This window comes from Notothenia rossii (assembly GCF_949606895.1).
Source record: "Notothenia rossii genome assembly, chromosome: 10".
Taxonomy (NCBI): domain Eukaryota; kingdom Metazoa; phylum Chordata; class Actinopteri; order Perciformes; family Nototheniidae; genus Notothenia; species Notothenia rossii.
Genome location: NC_136908.1, coordinates 50,881,906 through 50,897,375, shown reverse-complemented (window position 1 = coordinate 50,897,375; position 15,470 = coordinate 50,881,906). Strand labels below are relative to the sequence as shown.

The window sequence follows — 15,470 nt, the reverse complement described above, 5'->3', positions numbered from 1 at the left end:
TGTTGATTCTCTGACCTAATCGGAATTTCTGCATACGCACATTTAAAGTAGACATAAACAAATTTTGAACATGAAAAGGCCGCTTTCACAGGAACAAAATACATGCATTGGTTAATGTGGTCAGAGCATGTAATTACGCTCAACATTTTATGCAAAAAATGTGTGTTTTCATCCATTTGGATGTGTAACTACTTCGATAAGAAACTACATGATATGGAAATATGTGAACAAATAAATGTAGAAAGGAAATGTAAAAGCTTCCAGATGAACAACCAGGGAACTGCCTGTCTATATCCATGGCCCTTAAGGTTTTGGTCAAATAAAGATACGTGTCACCATCAAATTCTCCATATTTCTGTGTTGAAAGCTAATTGGAGCCCCCAACAACTCAGTTTTGACCCCGGGGGCCACAGTGACTTAATCTGACCGTGACTTTGAACTGTGGTTATATTTGTCTTTTGTTCATTTCAAGTGCATTGAAAAGTCAACCACCTGCGTACTCTGTCAGCTGGAGAGGTGCTCCGTGTTTATTCTGCAGCTTCCTCATGAATATGGAAGTCCAAATCAAAAAGTGTCTCTGGATAATTATATCCACAAAGTTTTTTATACCGTAGAGGAATACATTTCTGGATGTCAGGAAGATAATTGATTCTTATTTATTCTACTCCACGTCTTTATAAAAGCCTTACCACATAAGAACTTTATTCAAGCCCAATGGACAAGAATCCACTAGACAAAGTTAGTCTAAAGCAGAGGTGTCCAAATTACGGCCCGAGGACTAACTGCGGCCCGTTGTTCATTTTGAAATGGCCCTCAGCAAATTCTAAAAGTATAATGGCCCACACATGAAACGTGTGCTTGCCTTATGTTGTACTTCTAAAATATATATTATCCAGTAATCACGTGTTATTGCGTAGTTTTTCAAATAAATTCAGTCAATCTTAGTTGATAAAAAAAGCCTAATAAATTATTTATATAGTAAGCTTCAAATATACCCTTCGTATTTCCTCTTACTTTAAGCAATCTGGGGCTTCTGAGTTAAGGAATGAGCTGCAACACTTTTTGTAACAAAATAAATGAAACCCTATGGAGAGCTGTGATAGCATATTCAAGTATCTAGCCTAATTGAACTTCATTTGATTGATTTAGCTAACTTATAACTTAACTTATGAGGCAATATGCCTCACCTTTAGGGGCCCAGCCCTTCCTTTTATGTTTTCTGTATGCGGCCCTCAGTGAAAAATGTTTGGAAAACCGTGGTCCAAAGCTTAAAAACAGAAGATGGAATATAGATTTATAAAATCCAAACCAATGCACCACAGGAGCAGAATATGGGTTTGTCCCATCTCAAACAGATCCCTTTTTTTAGGGTAGATATGAGTCATTTAGGCATACAGTAAGAGGGATGTTTATGTAATCGTGGTGATAAAATGGTGCGGATAGAAACTGTTTGGATGTGCCTTAGAGCACCTGATAATGCAATGGCTGCCAGATAAAGTAATAGTCACTCGTCAAAATGTCTTCTAAATGGGCTGAAAAGGGAATAAAGCCTTTAAAACTACTACATTCTGGCTTATAATAAAGCAAAAGCAATGTAGCATTATCTTTTTACATTTATGTTTCTGGAAAAACAAGCTGTTTTATAATCCTTTCTGGTGAATAAAAACCCATTTGTCCTCCTATTCAATATGTCGTCTGAAGAGTTAAATTATGCCATTTTGTAAATGTCACACCTTTGGAGAGCCATTAGTTGATTCCTCTCAGTTTGTGAACTCTGTTAGTATGCCATTGACTTTTACAGGGCATTTCAACAAAGGGCAGATCCACATGTGGTCCAGGTGTGGAGGGAAGTGCATGCGAGGCGTCTGAAGTCTCGTTATTGCAGTTTCAGCTCCGGCACCGTCGCTGTTTGTCTTCAGGAAAACGGCAGTGGCAGCGGGATTTCAAAAAGCACTTTCATGGGGGGCGAGAAGAAGGAATCACACTTACTTGATAGTGATTGTGCTGGAGGTACAGTGTGACATTATGACTTGGGATGAGGGGTCTGAACGCAATCATTCCCCATCCTCCCAGGACACTTCAATTTGGTTTCGCCTTCAAAGTGTAACCTCAGATATCACTTAGTTGGGAGATAACGAGGTGCATTTTTTCAGATAAAAAATAGGCTGCTGTGGCAAAGTGGAGCATGAGGAATAGTGCAGAGGAAATTGAACAAATATGTCCAGTCCTCTTTCTGACCCCTGCTATTCTCCGTGTGGATGAGTTCTTCCCCGCACCACAGACCCTGGAGATGGAGGAGATTGGCCGGAGAATCAGGAGCACGAGAGCTACTGATAATGAAATATGGCCGGGTCTCGACAAGAACGAGATAAGGCCTGGCTCTCATCTGTGTCCCGCTATCAGCCTCTCAGGATCTGAGGAGGAGGAAGACCTTTCTGTTCACAGCAGAACATACAGAAACAAACTAGATTGGACACATGCTCATCCTTGCATGACACCATACAGCAAAACAAAGTAAGTGTGGCTTAGATGGTACAGAAAGGAAAATGGCGGATTGGTGGATTTTGGAGGACACATTTAACTAACAAAGGCACACAACAAAATAAGCAAATATATTAAAGCAATGTTTTAATTTTGGTATTGCCATTTTGTTTCAGATGTTGAGTGGTTTAGTTACTGTCAGCTGTTTTATGTCTAACTGTTGAGTGGGGTCTCAAAGGACGAATGTGTCAGGAAGCCATGATTCAATGTCCACAGGCTATTTACTTTCTGGAATGTCAGGAACAGGATGGTTTGACTCCACTGCGCCCATATAAGGCTTGTTTTGCCACTAAGTGGTTGACAGGAGGGTTGTAGCACATCATGAAGTGATATCAACACATGCTCATCAGACAGGAGTACTTGGGTCACCCTAACACACAACTTAATCACAGTAAAGAAGGTATTCTAAATGTTCAATCATTGGTATACTTCATGCTAAACTTGCAAACAAAATGAAGGATATCTTTATGTCCAATACTGATGCACCTCCTTATATGGAGCGATGTGTCTCCATGAGAAATATACATATTTGTTCTGGTTAAAGTGGGACTTTAATTTCAGACAACTTGATTATTTGTAAAGTAAACCTATGAGCTCATAACGTCACAGAAAAATTAAGTTACATTTTTGTCATTACATACATTTTATGTAAATGTACCACATTAAGAGAAAATATTCCATTTCTTTTTTATAAAGCCCTAATATGCTGACATAAATAGGAAATAGCCCCATTTAAACATTAATGGTTTATTATATCGTATAAAAGGTATGCCTTTCAAAGCTACACATCATTTAGTTTTGATTAATTTAAAGTGGTAAAGTTATTTAGAATGTAAAGTGAACTTCCTGAGTGAAGGGTTATGTTATGCGTCTAATGCTTTCTTCACACTAAACAAGATTACAATATGAAAAAAAGTCTCATACATACATGGCTTTTCTTGCAACCGTCCAAAACAAGAAGAGAGATCCACTCTTCAAAACACACTCCCACCCTGTGGAACTAGAATCCTGAGTGATCAGACGCTCTCTGAACTCTATAGGATGTCTTGATGTTGCCGTAAGGAGCCAACCAGAAGCCCATTGTGACTAGAGACAGATATGAATCGCCCTCCAAATGACAGACCCTATACAACTTTTCATAAAAATGCTAATAGAGATGATAGAGAGCCTGCAGCTGAAAGAGGCCATTATCTGGAGATCTAGTTGACATTAGTCCTGCCAGGTGAGGGAATTACTGCATTTCAGAAGCTAATACAGCTTCTGTGGAGCTCTCTGTCCCAGGATAGTGATTGGCACGTTGAATCATCATAACTGTGTGTGTGTGTGTGTGTGTGTGTGTGTGTGTGTGTGTGTGTGTGTGTTATGCAGAGGAACTGAGCCCCCCGCCACCGTCACATTGCATTAGCGACTCAGTGGCATGGTATCATCACATCAAATTAGTCTTAATGAACAGAAGCGAGTCGACTGAGAGAGATAATCAAACTTTTATTAAATGACTTAATCTTCTGTACATGCATAATGCCATGGAAAGAGATCTGTGATGACTGTCTGCGGAGGGGATTGCGTCTACCCCCAAAACACGTGATATTTGTGGAAGCAGAGCCTTCTAAAACCTACAGATTATTTGCTCCTCCGTGGAATAAAAAGGATCTAAATACAGAAAGTTAAATGCCACTACCAGCCAAGCCTGTTCCCTTGAGTAAACAAAAAGAGATGCATTTCAAATAGTATGTTCCTTCAGTTCATTTGGTTATCATACACACAAAAATGCACATCTTAGATGCCATAAACAGAGCAGCCTATCAAATATTGCAAAGACATAACTTGTAAACCAATTACAGAGAGCTTTAAAAAAGATTCCACACACCGAGAAGGCTCACACCCCCAGGACAAGTATAATGCTCAGATGTTAGGAATGAAATGCGCAAAGCACATGATTCATATAAAGTCTTGGTAACGTTAAAACTGGAATGATTTTTTTAATACAATTTCCTTCGTTTGTAGATTTTCGAATTGGAATTTAGTCTAACGAGAAATGATTGGATGGAAGTCACTCTAGCACTCCTGTTCAATTAGATAGCACCAGGCTTTCAAACATTTTTTGTATAGAAATGTCAGAATACCCTGATATGTATTGCGAGACTTTGGCTGACGGTACAGTAGTAGTGATGTTGAATTTGGTCCTCAAAAGAAGCTCCATTGTTACACTGATAAAACTGATCTTAACTGAAATAACACTGGAGATTTCATGTTACCCGGGTGACGGCTGCGATTACGGAAGCTTTTTCATTAAACCGTTATACAAGTTTCAAAAGACTTTGTGTGCTTGTTTTTGAGCACATACATTCATTTTACCTTTGCTTTTATAGACCTTATCAACACATATCCCCCCAAAATGAACTATCTAAATGGCCTATATACAATACATTTACATTAAATATGTATACGATGACAATCAATCCCGTGAGACTGCCTCCCATGAGACTGCCTCTAGTTCACTCAGCCTTCACCACCAATGGGATAAATCCTCCTCGGGGGGGATGTACGCTGTGAGGCTCCTCTACTTTACAGTTACACCTCTTACACACAGAGACAGAATCAAACTGATTTAAGGACATGCTGCAGGGGGTCAGGAGGAAGCAGATCTTCAGGGGGGGGGCGGTCTCTACCTCGTCAGCTGACCCACCACCTTCAGCAGAGTCTTGTTCTCCTCTTTCAGCTGCTCGTTCTCATCCTCGATGTCATCCAGGTCCTGAGGAAAAAAGGTAAAACCGGGTTAATACTTTCTGTATCATTTAAAGAGAACATTCACAATAACTTCCTGCCAGGTGAGTGTTAAATAATCACAATTAGAATAGGTCATTCATCCTGGGGAAATGGGGTTCTTCACAGTTGCTCCACTTTTTTATTAAATCAAATTATACAAATATATATATTTATTGATATAAACATCTCAAAAGTTAGTCATAAAATAATATACATTTAAATAGAATGAAGATATTTATACAAACAAAAAAGACATTAAGGTGTAATGTCAAAACAATTATACAAATATATACAGTATATAAATGTAAGATGTTTAAGTAAGGTTGTGCAATATAAGGATAACATATATAAAATAAAATAAAGATATGTGTACGAATAGAAGACGTTTAAGTATAATGTTAAATAAAATACAAAAATAGAATGAAAATATGAATATAGAAATTAAGGTAAAAATGTGCACTTTGTATTTCTATATATAGCATGTAAATTACAATATACTGTATACAGCGGTGAACTAGTTTCAATTTGAATATGAATTGCACAGTTGAAGAGGGTAAAGTATGTTCTAGTGCCAGTCTATTGACTCGGAGTGCCTTACGCTCCGAGTCAATAGACTGGCGTTATTGCTGCGTGGTCTCCCCCCCCCCCCCCCCCCACAGCCAGTCTTAATGGCAACAAATGAGACATTAGCGCCTCTAATTAGTAGAAATGAGAAAGGCTCTCGGTTGTGACACTCCTTATATTTGTTTTCTTCCATCACTGATCATGATCGTGGGTGTTGAGACGAGATCAGCTGCACAGAGAGAGAGAAAGTCAAACTGAGGAGGTCAGAGTGTCGTCATGCTGCCGAGTGGTGTAAGGAAGAGTTTCAGACCTTTGTGTTTAAGGCAGCCATAAGGGATATTCGTGGGATAACAATGTGACGATGTGAAAGATGCAGATTGTAGTGGTGAACCTATAGAGGCTCTCCTTGGCTTTATGGCGTCTTAAAATGAGCTTCAGTTAGTTGTTTGGTGACCTGGGTTGTACTGTTTTGGTTTATCCTCACTGCTTTGACCTCATGTCAGAACCCACTGTTTACTACCTGCTCACACTGCGTGTAGCTAGTGAGACCAAAACAGTGGTAGAAAGAGAGAATATTGGATTTACACTCAGCAAAGGGTTGCAAACGGTGTTTCAAACTAAGAATAGTGTTCCTCCTAATCTACTGAATGTGTTAATACTTGTGCTTATCAATTTGTATTTATGTTGTTTCTACACCATATTTTCACTGCTCCAAGTGGCCAAAAATGAAACAATAATTAGTAGAGGTGTCCCCATCCGATCACGTGATCGGGGATCGGAGCCGATCACGTGATTTTCAAAAGATCGGAATCGGGAGGAAAAAAATCGGGAATCGGGATTTTTTATTTTATTTTATTTTTTTTAAATACTTTATTTTTATTTTGTATTCAATGTTACAAAACAAAAATGACCATGTTCAAGTCTTAAAGTCATCCTGAGGCCTTAGTTTTGGTTTCAAATTACACAACATCATGTATGTGTTGCTTCTTTGGGGCTTGTTTTCATAGACCTATTTCTCTCAAATCTGGCAACAGAGTGGGCAGGGCGCAGTGTCTAATTGTAGCAGTAAGCTAACGAGTACTGATAAGCTTTATTTTGTTTTGATCTAATGCTGCTGTGAAAGAAAGAAACTATATCCATGTTGGATAGAATATCCAATTTAAATAAAAGAAATAACCTTAAGGGACAACTTGAATGCTTTTTTTCTTTTTTTTCTCTTAATGCATTGCATAAAGATCGGATCGGGAAAAATCGGTATCGGCAAATTGTCAAAATCAAATGATCGGAATCGGATCGGGAGCAAAAAAAGGTGATCGGGACATCCCTAATAATTAGTTTGGAATTTCTTTTAGGTAGCTCAAATAAAATGTGTATAGAGTAGAACTTTGCTCTGCCTTCAACTGAATGTACACACTGACTATGAAGAGAGATTGAATCACACTGATGTATGTGGGATGAGAGCAGGACTTCTCTCTGCACAGTATATGAAGAGAAAGAGTTTTAAGTCCAGCAGTTATCTTTTCTTTCTCTCCCAAATAAACTTCACAGAGCCTTCAATGTTCCTCTGCACAGACACTGGATCAGCTGTTATCTCCTGCTTTCCCATCAGGCCTTGCGGGGGCCTCTCTTGGGGCCATTTCTGATGGCTATCACCACGTTTACCGTCCTTACATAAAGGCCTTCTCCTTCGGACCAGCTTCCTGTCCCTGTGATGCTATCAGCGGGAGGCAATATTGCACTCAGTGTTTGCAGAGCGGTTGCAGTGTGTATCACGAGGACTGAAGAGGCGAGATAATAACCCAGCAACGTTTATTGGACTAGTTGCTGTTCTCGGGACATTACAGATGAAAGAGTTTGATTTCCCCTGCTTTGTTTTTCTTTAGAGATGCTAAAAAGTACATTTGTTTATTTCATTTTGTTGTGTACGACCTGTAACAATATCATTTCTTAAAATGCAAGTAATGCATAATGAAAAAATAAATATACTTCATATTGTAGGTCACAAAGGTTATTCTTAAACCAAGAATAATTCATAATTGTTACTAATAATATAATGCTTAATGACTAATTCATGGAGAAATAAAACTAGTGTACCATTTTTTTTTATTTCTGTATGCTTTCCCCTTTTTCTGTCAGATTCTTTTAAACTTACTAAAATGCAAAAAATGCTAGCGGATCAGGAAAGGAGTGAGCAGAGGGTCGAGTTGTCGATTCTTGTTCAGTTTTCTGTGACACCTCACCCTCTCAGACTTTGAGTTGTGCGCGCTGCTAAAGAGACGCGCTACCATTGAAACCAAACAATGGTGTAGCTGTGTTAAAGTCAGAGTGGAAACAGTCGTGAGTAAATATGACCCCGGGAGGAAACCGGGAGAGGGCAGTGAAATCGGGAGTCTCCTGTGAAAATCGGCAGGGTTGGCAAGTATGAGTTGGAGGCTCTACCTTACTGAATGTGAGGTTTGAATTCACTTCTCTGAATGTTGCACACTTTGAAAACTGTAAGCTAGTTCTGAGTGTACCATAAAACACACTGCCTGAGGGTGAATCAAATGAAAGTAGAGCGAGAGATTTAACCTCACAACACTGAAAAAGTAAAAGATTGTTTTTTAAAGTTGAAGACTGTGTTAAATACGGTGCCTTCAGCTGCCACCGCACACTTTCTTACACATCCATCTCTTTCTTTCTTTGATTTATTCACCAAAAGGATCTGTCAAAACACCCTGGGAGGTGAACTGCCTAATGAAACAAAAAGATAGATAGATATATATTTCAGATTAGCTTGAGATGTACAATCTGAGATTTGTATCCACCAGGCAGCACATTCGTTTTTGGTGGAGAACTCAAAAAGACATTAATGTTCCATGCAACACTGGGAGGCAGTAACTACAGTATGAGGCTGAAATGTCATCAGACCTCCGGTAAGTTTTTCAGAATACAAAAATTGCACATACAATGCCTCTGTTTAAAATATGTGCTGTCATCGTGTGAGTGTGTAGATCCAAACATAACTGTTTGTTTGTGTCTAATAAATAATCAGTGTAGAAAAACACAAAGCTTTTATAGAAAAGTGCACTAAAATGCCACATGATGATGTTCAACCCACACAGGCCGCCCACACATGAAACCACAAAGGAGCGCTCCAAATATCAGACACCACTGGACTCACTCTGTTCAGCAGGTCGATTTCCTCCTTCAGCTTCCCGATGAGGTCGTCTTTGTCCTCGTGAGCCTTCAGCAGTCGCTCGTTCTCCTGGCGCTCTCTGACCAGCTCCTGGAAACACACGGGCAACATGATTACATCAATTATAGATATTTTTTACAGAGGAAAAGGTTCAAACAATTACTTAAAACTGTAATTATTTCAGTTTTATTGGAAACTGTTATTGTCAGTTTCAAAACACTTTCACTGAGGCATTGCTGACTGAAAGGAAAAACTCAAAATAACATGTTTTAAAAGGTTTTTCGGGGATGTGGTTTAGAATATTATAATCAAATCCTGAGTAGAGGAGGTCTGGCATCTCTCTGCAGTACAAAGCATTAATGTAGGGGACATAAATGCAACCGCAAACTCTATTCATTCTTCTTTTTAAAAAGGAACTACTGATAAATGCAGCTTTGCAGTATAAGAACATACATCTCATGTACTCCTTAATAGTAACGCAGGCCAAATGTATATTAGCTGTTTCTCTCTGAATGTGTCATGTGACTTGGCTCTATGACATGTCCTCACAACAAGGTTGAGGTTAGATACTACTTAGCTTCAAAGAGTTGGTATGTTAGGGAGAGAATGATAACTATTTTATGTCATATTCTTATTTTATTTACTACTTTTATGTATATTTATATTTCTAGTAAACATTTACTCTTATATATTTTTGTGTGTTTTTAAAAAGACTCGTAACACATGTCCTTGTCTGAACAACTTAAAGGGGCCCTATTAAGCTTTTCCCTTCCATGTAGTGTGTTATTTAGGTTTTTGTTAATGGTCACAAAATGTTCCATTCAGAGGGAGTTTCTCTAAAGCCTCCTACACACCAAAGAACACCAAAGAACACCAAAGAACACGTCCCGACAGAACGTCGCCTCACGTCTCCTGCGTCTTGGCCATGTTTCGCACTGGAACACACCGCAAAGACTTCAGCCGTCGGCCAAGTTGCACGTACGAACTGTACCTAGCTAACCTGAAACGCCTCCATTGGACTCCTTTGTTTACCTCTGTTGCATAGTGACATCATTGGTTTCTATTGGCTTGCGCTCAATCACCAAAGAGCTGCCAGCTAAATGTATCAGAGCAGACGCAGCTCTGGTTTCAGACAGAGGGTGAAAAGAGGTGCTGTAGCAGGCATGAGAAGAAAAAAAAGCCCTTTTTGAACATTAATGCATGTAAAGAGGTCACAGTAGAGGCATTAAATACAATTATGAACCTGAAAATGAGCAGAATAGGGCCCCTTTAATTCCTCTTACTATGTTAACGTATGCTCCGAAGTAAATTCCTGTGTAAACCTATAATAAACCTGAGCTCATCTGATCTTGCCATGTGACTTTCCTTCCACTCTGGGTTGTGGTCCGATATTATTTGGCTTTGTAGAACAGGTTTCACTGTGAGGAATATAGTTTCTAAAGATCAAACATACTGTTCAAGTTGGTACTTGTTTGACTTATGTAAGCAATGTCTAAGGATTTAACGTTGCAGGCTGGAGTCTCAGAGATTTACCTGGCAAGAATTGTCATGCGAGCCAACCTTCGACATACCCACCCCCGCCCGAGGAAACAATGCACAAAAATAAGTGCATGAAATGGGATTTTAGAAATGATTCAGGAGCTTTTACTCTGAGGTCAAAGCAGTTCTTACTTTAAAAAGCTTTTTCCGAAAGCCACCCGAGTGACATTTTATTTCGAGATTTTTTTGTTGCAGTGGCAGCAGTGAGGGGTTGAGTGTCAGATCAGAGTGGTGTAGGAGGAAAAGACATATCTGCAATGTAAAAGGTCATCGCTTCAACAACACTAAGGAGGATTTCTGAGCCACACTTTCCAGCCATTAAATCACAACTCAGGCAACCGATCAAAGGTCTCAAAGTGACATTTCTACTGAACAGTTGTTAAAGGCTCTCAGAACTGGGGATGGACTTTCCAAAGAAAAAGGCAATGAAAAGTTGATGGAAGTTAAGGCATATATAACGGATTATTCCTCTGTGATTTTATATTTCCGTGGTGGTTGGGGTTGATTTAGCTTTGGTTACACACAGGGAAAAAGAGGAAGGAAACCCAGTGAACATCAGCTTCTTCAGGTCTGCTTTCACTTGCTGAGATTTATTCGGTTGGATTTCTATTTCAAGGGTGAATCTGACACCTTGACGGTAACACACTGGAAGAGAATGAAACACCACAAGAAAGCATGTTCAAAGAAGAAATGTTTTTGTTCTTGTCAGGGCAGCTCTGTACATCTCCTCAGTATTGATTTTCAGACATGCAGCTGACTTTGAATAACACATAAAACATATTTTTGAATGAAATATGTTCAAATGTTATAAATGATATCTATGTAAAGAACATCTGGATTGCTTCACACACGTATATGCTTTGAATCCCGAATAAGCTTTCACACCTTAGTGCAGGGAAATAAAGTTAAGAAAATGGAGAACTTAAAAGAATATTTATATAATTTAAAAAAGGATTCAACGTGGCATACATTTAATGAGTTGCTCATTTGCCATCTGTTTGAAACTATGGATTATAATTTAATTCAAAAAGAACAGAGAGAAAATGTGATTAAAGAGAACCGTTTGTTCTTATTCCATCGCAATTAAACCTTATTTTTTTTAAAAGCAGCAGGAAGAACTGGTGGTATGAATCACTGAAACGCATTAGCCAAAGTAATAACAAAAACATAATCAGCAAGTGTGCAAAATGTTCCGATAAATATTAATCAAACCCTCAAGAACAACAGCACTGACCTTCTCACAGCAGGGAGGTGATCAAACCTGACTAAAGTGTGTATTCTGACTCATCGGGACCAAGATAAGATGGCCAACACTTACTCACCTTTCCATCAGCAAAGATGTTTGTGTTTTAAGTCTAATAGCATCCTTTATGAAGTGAACTATCAAACGACAATAAACTGAGTCTCTTCCTTTAAACACAATGTAACTGTCTTGAGTGTCTGTGGAAAATGAGTGGAACCGAGCAGTGATATGACCCCAGGGTCAGAAGACGTACCGCCTCCAGCTCCTCCATCCTCTTCACTAAAGTCTCATCTCTGGTGTGACGGTTGTGTCGTTGTCTGCTGTTCCCCCCCGCCTCCTCCTCAGAACCCGGCCCTGGAGAGCTGTTCCAAACACACAAAAACAGAAATACAACATTAGATGCAACTCAAATGCTCAATTATTTATTTATTTACTTTGAATTCTTAATTTTTTTATCATACATTTTTTATTGCAACATCTTCAATTTACAACACAGTACAGAAGACAATTCAGGTTGCACAACATTTTTGGATTAATTCAATCCCATCCCTCTATCCTACATCCCACCCACCTACCCACCCACCCACTCCATAGTCCATCCTACACAAATATACTATGCTTGCTATTTCTCTTCAACATATATTTCTCCTGATGGCAGAGAGGAGCTCTCACACCTATTAGGAATATATTTCTATACATTCAATACTAAAAGTGTGCCCATCCAACTGAATTCTATTTAAGAGTTAAGGTACCAAAATCTGCAATGTGAGAAATGAACATCACCTTTCTTGGGCAATTTGTGGCTATTCCCACTATTTCAATTGTCCAATACCGTATTCACACCGTTTAAAAGGTAGGAATCAGAGCCACAAGATTAAGCTTTAATATAATGACACATGGAACTGCTACCTCCACGACCCGACCACGGGTAAGTGGGAGAAGATGGATGGATGGATGATGACACATCCATCATTAAAAGAACAGGTGGGAACATTTTCTGCATGCCCTTTCAATTAGACGTGCATTATTAACAACCCTGTGCCTTTTATTCCATTATTGAGAGAAAAGGCCATCAAGGATTTGAAATGTTGGTGCAAAAAGGATTCTGGTTAAGAAACAATTTACATAATACAACTTCAAATAGGCTCAAGAATGGCGGTGGCCACTCGTGCGTCACTGTTCTTAAGCTTGTGGGGAAAAAACAAGAGCTCGAGCAGAACATTAACCTTATCTCCTCTTCACCTTCTCGCTACTTAGAGACGGATTCCGGGGCAGCGATGAAAGAATATTCAGTCGCAGTATATTTTTCTTACTGACCTTATTTCAATAATTATTGAGGTGGAAAGTTGGAATGAGTTGCTGGCTCTGCACCCACCAATACGCAACTACCAACTCTCCCCGTTAGGAACACATTGTGCCAGGTTTATAAAAACCTCCCTGGGAATGAAATGATTCTGTACGTCAGTGGGCTTCACTGGGTTGTCTGAAGGGGGCTGTCTGCATATTTCAAGACAAAGGACAAATATAACTCCTTTGTACAATCTGCATTCTTTTCAGGATCTGCCAACTACGATGTTCCCATTATTAGACAACTTTACAAAGTACTTTGGTCTACAAATAATATTCTAGAGACATAAAAAAACAACTGTTTTGAACAGATCCTGCAAGAAAGAAAAGAAAAATCACACCATGATCTATTAAATGATTTTCAATAAATATTAGAATTATGAAACTATCATTCCCTCTTAAATCATACGGCAAAAATATCAAACAAATATTTATTGTGGACAAAAACGTACAGCGAATCAATTTGATTGTTCGATTTATTACTGTATATTGTTATAGACCTCTTCCTTTAATACGTTGGTCTATTCATTTTATTTTGCCTTTTATCTGGAGCAACATTTTAAATTTCCCCGCCGTTGGGCGAATATAGGATTCCTGGTTTTGAGACAAAAGCCACATGATGTAAACATACAATTAAAATCTTGACTCCCCTCTCTCAGTTTCCGTCCTCTTTGAGGCTACTGTGGCATTTCTACTAGACAAGCAGAAGTGGCATTTTTCAGTTTCGTGACATTTACAGGACCAACGGCTTTCTCTTGCTTATTTTTACAGAGAGCCACACAGTGCAGGAACATCATTTATGATCAAGAGGGAGTCCTTGAAAAGCTCTCCTTGGCTCTCGCCTACGCCAAGATAACGTGTGTATTATTTGTCTCTCTCAAGCAGTCTTCATGGGTAGTCGTTATCGGCACGAGCACACATGCAAACCGCTTTTGCATGGACAAACACGTATACATTACAAAGCGTGACGACGAGTGCTTCCCCGCTCCATGAGGCTGAAAAAAAGCCACAAAAGAATGGCATGGCATGCGTGCCAACATCCTTGCATGTCATCGTGATTCAAGAAAAATCTCCCTGTTTGCACACACACACAAACAACACACAGCAGGTGATGAAGCTAAGCCTAAACATCCATGGCCTCGAAACTAAATATCACACCGCGGTCCATTAGCACCCTGCAGCGTGAGGTCTGGGGGAGAGAGAGGCTGAGCCAATCACGCGCCCTCGGGAGCCTCAGCGGGGGGGGAGAGGAGAAAGCTCAGACAGGAGAGCAAATAACAGCAGCAGCCACAGGTAGAATTATGTCTCCTACAAACTCAAGTGTCAATTTGTCCAAAAACGACATTGGAAACGTCGACACGCAGCACTGAAACAACAGATTAACAACCCGCCTCACCCTGATACAGGCCAATCCTTAAAAATAAAGAAAACATCAAGCAATTCAGAGCTGTTTTGAGCTGCTCAAGTAATCGCTTAGAGTATATCTCTACGACCCTTTGTATAAAATGATTGTAATTTATCGCTGGAGGCTTTGAAGTGCATGCCAGCCACTGCTTTTTATTTCAATGCCTGCTGAGATTTCAAGTTAAGTTAAGTAGGCAGGGCTGGCCCAGGTGTATTTTGGTTTGTAAGACTTCAATATCTCACGCCCCCGAGCTATTCAAGGTGAGGTATGATTGGTAGATAGTTTAGCTAATCAATTGAGGAAACACAGAAAAAAGGGTTGAAAAGCTAATTAGCAGCATGAGCCAATTTCCAGTTTTATCAAACATATACATCTGCAGAAAAAGCAGACCATGTGAAGTCCTAGGTATTTCAATCGAATTTGATTTCAACAAAAATCATGACGATTATATATTTATTATTTATTAAGCAGTACTAGGTTTACTTCTAGATCATCTATTGACCCTTCTCTGTCTTAGCTCTGGAATTAAGCAGCTTTATGCTAAACGTTGTATATATCTAGGGATTCTTTTTGAATATGCCTCAAGTTATCTCCAAATTGTGTTCACAAAGGGTTAAACATTCAAGCAGAATAATACAGACATAATATAGGTATTGCAAATTGGAAAGCCAGATAAGCTGGAGTTGAGAGTAGGGGAGTTCATGTATTATAGAGAAACGTGTATAAGCTAAAAACACCTAACTCTAACCAAATACCATCAAAACTAAACCAACCCTAACTACTAAATGGTCCCAAAACATGTATATTATCAGTTAAAAAGTTGGTTTGAAATAAGTAAGACATGATAAAAACGTGCAGTTCATATCAATATATCAACGGGAGATATG

General features: G+C 39.1%; 1 protein-coding gene across 2 annotated transcripts in view; it reads right to left on the bottom strand.

Moving 5' to 3' along the window:
* Window positions 1-4,006: 4,006 nt before the first annotated feature.
* Window positions 4,007-15,470, bottom strand: part of pawr (PRKC, apoptosis, WT1, regulator) — a 55,919-nt gene continuing 44,455 nt past the window's right edge. For both annotated transcript variants that reach the window (XM_079654799.1, XM_079654800.1), the window contains exons 5-7: window positions 12,085-12,193; window positions 9,035-9,139; window positions 4,007-5,293 (exon numbers count right to left, since the gene is read on the bottom strand). In XM_079654799.1, the coding sequence (XP_079510925.1) occupies window positions 5,207-5,293; window positions 9,035-9,139; window positions 12,085-12,193 (301 nt within the window). In that variant the 3' untranslated portion in view covers window positions 4,007-5,206. The remainder of the gene's footprint in view (window positions 5,294-9,034; window positions 9,140-12,084; window positions 12,194-15,470) is intronic.